Source organism: Grus americana, chromosome 4 (genome assembly GCF_028858705.1).
Source record: "Grus americana isolate bGruAme1 chromosome 4, bGruAme1.mat, whole genome shotgun sequence".
NCBI classification, from domain to species: Eukaryota; Metazoa; Chordata; class Aves; order Gruiformes; family Gruidae; genus Grus; species Grus americana.
The window spans coordinates 25,750,019-25,757,824 of NC_072855.1; the positions used below are offsets into that span (position 1 = coordinate 25,750,019).

Sequence of the window (7,806 nt, forward strand, 5' to 3'; positions counted from 1 at the left end):
CACACTGAAAATATTATTGCTTTTGTTTTCTCATTGCAGAATGCAGTAATAGTGGCCTTGTCTTCAAAATCATGGGATGTAGAGACTGCAACAGAATTACTCCTGAGTAACTGAGCCATGTAGAGAGAGCTGCTTCAGTAGTCCAGCTTGCCCCTTCTGGAGGAGCATCACCATCTGTTATTTTTAGGATTCTATATAGATTCTCTTTTAAAACTGGCACTCTTGCCTGATGATGCTATCTAGGCACTATTGGAGACTGAAAAAAAACCGCTCTGTAAATAAAGCTAATTAAACGTCTGTGTAAATTTAAAAAGGGGAAATACTTTAATTTTTTTTTCTTACTAAATATTGTAAAAATTCTTTGAGCTCAGCTAAAATAATGGGGGAAAACATGCCTACTTTAGTGTTTAGCAGTGTGACGAAGACTAGCAGGAACTTGCTTCAGGATTTTGATTTAGTAATTCAGAAAGCAACATTTTTGAGTGTTAGTCATCAAAATTGTTGGTGCCACTCATCACAGCTATCTTACTGTTTTTTAAACATGGATCCTATGTGCCTGTGGATTGACCTATATTTGCATGCTTGTACTTAATAGACATATTAGGTAGGGTCGCTGAAGAGAGCACCATTGAATACTTGAGTGTTCTTGTAACTTTTTTTCCTGAAAGACTTTCAAGACTTACCCAAAGTTCCAAATGGTGACCTATTCAGAACCGGTTTCTTTCTAGCTTATTAATTGGGAAACCTGATTCTCCTCTCCCTTTACATCATACAGCTAGAAATCCTCCCTAGATTGTTTCATCATCCGTGGGTATTATGTGTGCCATTTACAGTAGTCTAGGCTCCCATTTAAAGAATATATTTTGAATTATCTGTAATTATTTTCACCCATCATGTTTTCTTCACAATCTCGTAAGGAGTATGCCTGGATATAGCACAAAAAGATGGAGCTGGTTTTCTTTCCTTTTTTTTGTGGTCAATAGATGTAAAATGTTCTTCAGTACATTCTGGATAGTATGATTTTACTGGATTTGAAGGAGGAAAAAGCAGATCTAGCATACTGAAATTAAAAAAAAAAATTTCTTTTGAGTACTTGATATGATGCAATCAGCTGGTTTTTGCAGCGGTTTTCTAGCTTTATTTCGGGCTTCAATTTAAGGATTGCTTACCAGGTACTTTAAAATTCATCCTTGCTTGCATTTTTCTCTAGTTGACACATGGAGGCTGTGTTGGTGTTTTTACTGTACATACTTCAAATGCACATAGAAGTAGAAGTGTGTTCTCAATTTAGCTTTCTTTTGGATTGATGTTTCTGATAAATGAGAACTGAAATCTTACCTTGGCTTGTACATACAGTCAGTCTTTTTATTCGTATTAAAATGACATTTCATCCCGAGTGCAAAAGCTTGAAAATTATTAGTTTTGCAACTTCAAACACTAGTACATCTATTTAAAGAGAGCTGTAATGTCTTTGTGAATATGATGCTAACTTTTGAGAATATATCTGACAAGGAAGTTAGAGAAATCCTGAGACTAGAGAGTGGGGATGGTGGATAATGGAGTGCTAAGTCATCTTTCCCATAACTGTTTTTTCTCCGAAACAGTGGATCAGTGGGGTGGGGAAAGGAAATATTTGTCTGTTGGGGATTTTTCTGGAGCTATGAAGTACAAGTTGAAATAGTTTCACACTTCATAGACAGTCTGTTTATAAATTGTACTAGAGGAAATCAGGAACATTATTGTATCTGGTAAATATTTTGGGGCTTAGTGGTAGGGGAACAGAACCAGAAAATAGAGCTGTAGAGACCTGGCTAGTTCAGGGACGTGCCCTGGACTGCTCTGTCTGTGTCCAAACTTAAAATATTTCAGGGCACAGGCAGTAAATACTTTGAACTCATATCAGTGCAATACTAAATGCATTTGCTTAGTCTTTATACTTACTGCTTTTTAAGGTGTAGTCAGTGATCAGTTTTCTTGGGCTTTCCTGAGTTAGTGTAAATCATTTGCAATGATGCCAAAGGAAATGAGTTGTTTTGTCTTTCCTTATATTTATTTATTTTTTTAACAAGAAGCTGCTACTGTTCAGCTGGTTTGCTAGGTGAAAACCAGGGACGGTAGGAAACTATGGCAAAATGCCACTTGTGTTAATCTCAAGTTGCTGTCTTTTCTGTTATACAGGCTAAGAACTTCTTGATTACATCAACACCTTTTTTTACCCTGGTGGTAATTATAAATTGCTGACTACTTTCCCTTGTTCTTCGCTGCTATTTATCAAAAGAAAGAACTTGGAAATCATTGTTGGGGACATAAAACTTCTCAGTTACGGGCTTCTGAACGTGTCTTTTGATAAGATGAGTCTCCTAAGAACAGGAGGTTTTTCCAACAATATGTAAAGGGATAAAGGAAGCCGGGGGAGGGGGAGAAAAGAGGAAATGGTTCTTAGGTGAACCTGGTCACCTCTGAAACAATGCCCTGTCAAGTTTTAGTTCTCTCATGAAGTTACCTCATTTTCTTCTCTACTGCAAAACACTCATCTTCCCCTTTCCCCTTATGTATAGATGTTGGATACTGAGTTTTGTGCTCCATCCACGCTCTTGGTAGCAAAGATACCTTGATGCTAGCTCAGATGCTGGCAGGAGGGAAGCTTCTCAAGAACTGAGCTGGGAAGGAAACGTGACCCAGCATTAAGGAGACATCTGTGGTCTGAAGTCCCTCAATTTTGACATGTGAGTCCTTTATAAGGAATGTTTTTTGTATTCTTGGTAATTATCAGAGTTGAATACAGGGATAATATTGTACAAGGTTAGTTTAACTGCAGCTGGGGCTGAGCCCTGGGAATTTTGCTGTCAGTGTTCAGTTTATCCTTGTGAGTTTGTACATACAAAATGGTAGTTCTGTGTTTTGTGTGACTGACCGTTGCTATATGCAGGGCCCTGGGCATTCACAGACATGGAGGTGCCACACGGACCGCTCCGGCTGTGGACTTGGGCTGCGCATCTACTGCTTCCTTACAACAAGAACATAAAACATGGGTACAGTTGCTTCCCAAGTACAAATAAAACCTGTGTTGTCTTCCTCTATTGTGTAAGACAACAGCTTGAAACAGTAATTTGGAAGTCTAAATGACTCCATTTTTCTAAACATGGTATTGATAATGAAGCTCACGGATTGCCAGAGCATCGATCAGATTTCACTGCTGAAGGTCTTAACGTGCATTGAGCAAAGTGGTTTATCCCTTGTTTGTTTTGTTGGTGGGGAACAAGAAACTCCTTTCTCATCTAGTTCCTCCAAAAGTAAACTACAGCTTTGTTCCAAGGCAGAGAAATGCCCTTTCCTGTTGCCAAAAGCCTCTGCTGTTCCCGTGAGTGCCAAAAGCCCTGACTGCATCCCACCCCCACTCACCAAATTCACAGCTTCCTCCCGTTGCTTCTGTGAACAGGCTGTGTTCTCAGTTTGACAAACTGGTACATTCTGGAGACAAAAACTTAGGAACATATCCTTCTGGAAAGATGCAGCACTGAGTGCTATTCTTTCTGCGTATTCCAAACTTTAACTTTTTTTTTTTTTTTAAAAAAGCTTGCCACAGAGCCTTGACTATAATTGGTTTGGTAGTATTTATCTGAGCAATTAGGTACTAATGGTGTAGGAATATGTCTTGGTTTGGTTTTTTTTTTTTTTTAAATTATCATTGTATTCAACTGTATTCCAAGTAAATTAGTATTGGAACACTGACATAAGGAGTATAGGATCTTTGTTGTTGTTGTCTGAAAGGAGGAATTAAATAGCCAGAAAGAAGCTTACCTTGTTATGCCAAATCTACATTATGTGGTGTGGGTAACAGAAACATTTAAACTATGCAAATTTAAGCTTAACAGCTGTGAATGAGACTCGGCGCTTCAGAGCATATGGATTGCTTATTGAATCCTGGAACGGAGAAGGGGAGGGAAATCAAAACACAGTTTCAAGTGAGAGTTCTTGTTTACTGCATTGGTCATATACTGTGAAGGTGATGGGTTCCATTTTCAGTGTAATGGGAAACCTAACTCGGTGCGTGTCCCTCACTTCCTTCCTAAATACCAACAAAAGCTAACTTAGGCTTGGATGCTTGCCCAAAGGGGGAAACGTTAAATAATTTAACAGTGAAAGTTAGTTTTACTTAATGTCTGCTGATGAGCAGATGCGACGAGAAGATGGGGTGTCCTTTCCTGCTGTGTTTTGTTGGTAGAGTTGACGAGAAGCATCTTGAGGAGTGTGGCCACTGACTTGTGATCAGGTAGTTGCTTTTGTACGGTTTTAATGAGCAATTGACTCAATACTAGATAGCGAGAACACATTTCATCATGCCGTCTGTTGCGTCGCAGAACTAAAGCATGAAAGTAAAGATGCTCCTTGGGTGCCTAAAGCTTTTTCTGGGAAAAATGTAGATGTTTTCACTGTTACCGTCCTGATTTTCCGGGCCCAAGGCTCTCCTGTGGCTAGGCGAAGGGGCAGTCACTTCTTTCTTGCTAGTTTTCCGATCTATTCCAAACCCATCGGTAGATCACGTAGCTTTCTCTTCCTGTTTGTGGCGTTGGTGTCATGAGCTGATTCATCATTAGACTCACAAGACCAGCTGTCTTTAATGCGTTTTTGCTTCTTGCTCAGTTATCCAGCTGCAGTGCTCTGTAGGTAGCAACTCGACTTCAGATTTCTTCTCACTGGACAAACTCCTGCAAATCATTTGCACTGTACTGTGATGTGATGTTCCTTCTCTGCTGTTACCTGCTTTGTAGGCATCAAAATAGCTAGCTGATCGCTTATGGTGCTGAGCCATTCATCGATAATGTAAGTTAAGATCTATGACTCAACAGACAAGGAAATGTACTGTGAAAATGCTGTACTTGTCCATTTTACGATTTGTGGCAACTGCTGGTGCTCTGTTGTGGTGTCTGAAGGAGGCTGCCATCATGCGAATGCTGATGTCAACTGTTGAAGAACCCTGCTTTTCACTTACCTTTTCCATCCTAAATTTCGACTTTTCTAATTAAAAACTATTTACCGATAAAAAATATTGCAGGAGGTTGGTTTCCTGAGCATCAGACTTCCTGTACAGGAGGAGTGGGTGGGCTGGAATGCAGCATCAGTGTTTTTTGTCTTGAAAATAAAAACTACACAAACACTTTTGTACACAAATGATTTTTTAATAAACACACATTTTAAAAGATGTTGATTTTCACTGGGAATGCTTAACAATAAATGCATGTTTCCCTGAAAACAGTTTTCATTTTATTTCTGGTAATTCAAATCGTTCTGAAATTACAGGGTGTATATACTGCCTCCATGTCAGTAATGAGAGAAAGGGATGATCAAGTTTGTGATTAAAAATTTTTGAAGAGGAGAATTGTGTAAATATTAGTTGTGTAATGAAAGCGTGCGTTACTTCAACTGGGATTGCCTCCTGTGAGAGCCTAAGAAATACATGTACATATACACCACCTTGCAAGGGCCGTGTCTGAAACTCACTGTGTTGGTAACTCACAGGGGAAAAAGTTTTCTTTGGATTTTCCAGCACTGCTCATTTCATTTTGTGCATTTTAAAGTTGGTACTTTATATAACAAATGACAGTCTGTGCTCCCAGGGGGACGTGCAGCCTGTGGGGTAAGAACACCCCTCTTCCTTCGCTGTAGGAAGAATCTGGTAGAGAGGACGACTCGGGATTTGTTTCCCACTGGTACATACTAGTCGCTTGCATGACTCGGTCAACAGTTGTTTGAGAATGTGCGCCTGCCCAGCCGAAGGTAGGAGCAGCTGTGAAGCTGGTCATAATTCTGTTTCGGGGTGTGGGGGGGGTGTCTGTCCCCAGGCAGGTTGGGGTTTGCAATTCTCCAGGCAGGCTCTGCTAAGTGGGACAGCGCTGCACAGCTTTACGGTGTCAACATAGTGGTGTAAGGATTGGAGGGGTTGTTTAAATTTACTATATGTTGTATTGTGGTACCTCATTTATTAAGAGGGGTAAGGTAGAGGGAGCTGGTGAGGGATGCTTCTCTTAGCCTGCCCATTCATTTAGAAAAATTAAATAATCCATATTTCCTTGCTTTTGTAGTTAGAGGCTACTATGACATGAATAACTGTGAGCTGCTTTATACTGAAATACTTGCAAAGTTGTCCTACAGCCTTGTAATTTCTTCCAGCACCCCAAAACTGGAAGCGAGTTCACAGTCGAAATGGACTAATAGTGCTTACTAGCTCGACTCCTCTTGTACTTCATTTTCTGTTTCAATAGCTGTAATACTGACACGTTTAGCGCTCAGGCAGGTACTGCTGATACTGCCAATACAGCAAATCCAGGATTTTAAATTGTTTTAAGGTCAAGTCTGGGTCTGGATCTGGAGCATCCGTGTCTGGTATAATGTCAAATAAATTACATTGCTTCATTTAGTGGCTGCTTTGTGTTGAAATACATAAAGTCTTTAGGTGGGTTTGTAACAGCCTGGTGTAAAATAAAGGGTAATTGGCTGGGATGCTGAGGAAAAAATGAGTCTGGCATTGCTGGAGGGAAGGTGGGAGAAAAGTGGTTTTGTGCTGATCTTATCTGAGCCACCAGACCCTTCAGCAACCTGAGTCCTTGGTGTACAGCTGCCTCCACTTACAGGTGTGGTGCAGGGCGTGGGGTGGGAAAAGGGACTGTGCACAGCTGGTGCCTTGCTCTCCCTGCCCTGGTCTCTTCCCTTCCACCAGCTCTCCCAAAACAACTCTTCTCACAGCTAGCAGTTTAAGAACAAGTTATGCGGTGAGTAGTTGAGGCTCCTGCCCATCCTGTCGGAGAGGTTTGGGAAGTTCCCTGCAGCGGAGCTCTGTTACTGGATGAGGGGAGCAGCCCTTGGCTCTTTCAGGGCAAAGCTGCCTGTCCCCATTTTAAACATTTACCCACTGCTGGGCTGGAGAGTTGGGTATGAGGGTGGCTTCCCTGAAGCAGGAACAGCCCAAAAGCCAGGAACCAGCTGTGCTCCAAGGTGGATTTTGGTTCAAAAAGCAGACCTAGAACTAGCTGGTCCCGTTTCACACTGCAGTCAGGAATAGCCTGGCAGCTGAGTCTCTTCCATAACGAAGCAACAGCACTGGAAATCATATCCTTGCTACAGGTTTAAATTTCCCTAAATGCAAGGCTGAAGAACACACACCAGACACAGGGCCTAGGTGCTCCTGGAAGTGGTGGCCAACATGTCTTTACAGTGCTGTGGGAAGCTGTGTTGGATGTGAGGTGGTTTATCTGTGTAGAAAGTGGTTTAGGGGATCTGAAGCTGTCCGTTCAAATGGCATGAAACCCCCTCATGTTTATGGTTTTTACTGGTAAAGGGGCAAATTCTGAGAAATGAAGCCTGTGTCTGAGCTTCCCAGAGGTGAGTGACCTGCTGGGATGGGGGCAAGGGGGAGGGCTGGTCTCCCTTTTTGCTTGGCATACATGTTCCGTAGTGTAGTGTCTTCCACACTCGCGTCCTTAAATGGTCTGCACCGCATCAAAAATGCAAGGAGGGATCTGTCCCTGGGCCACGCTTGTCAGAAGAGAGAGCTACTTAGAAGTAGACATGTATGAACAAAGTAGTTTCCAAAAGTTCACTGAATCAGACAAGCCAAAGGTGAAAAAAACCCCAAAAGGTTCTTAGGAACAAAGAAGGAAAGAGTTCTTCATATTGTTCTTTTGCCCTTCTCCTCACCTCTGAGTAGTTCAGCAAGGGGAAGTGCAGAGTTCTGTAAGGAGATGGAGCAAGGGGATGCTGAATCAAGTGGGTGAACACCATGACCAGCCTTTCTGTGGGGCCAGGTTG

At 41.7% G+C, this 7,806-nt stretch overlaps 1 protein-coding gene across 2 annotated transcripts in view; it reads left to right on the plus strand.

Annotated features, from left to right (window-relative positions):
- The window catches only part of UBE2K (ubiquitin conjugating enzyme E2 K), a 45,209-nt gene extending 39,837 nt beyond the window's left edge, over positions 1-5,372 (plus strand). For both annotated transcript variants that reach the window (XM_054823629.1, XM_054823628.1), the window contains one exon: positions 40-5,372. In XM_054823629.1, the coding sequence (XP_054679604.1) occupies positions 40-114 (75 nt within the window). In that variant the 3' untranslated portion in view covers positions 115-5,372. The remainder of the gene's footprint in view (positions 1-39) is intronic.
- Positions 5,373-7,806: the final 2,434 nt, after the last annotated feature.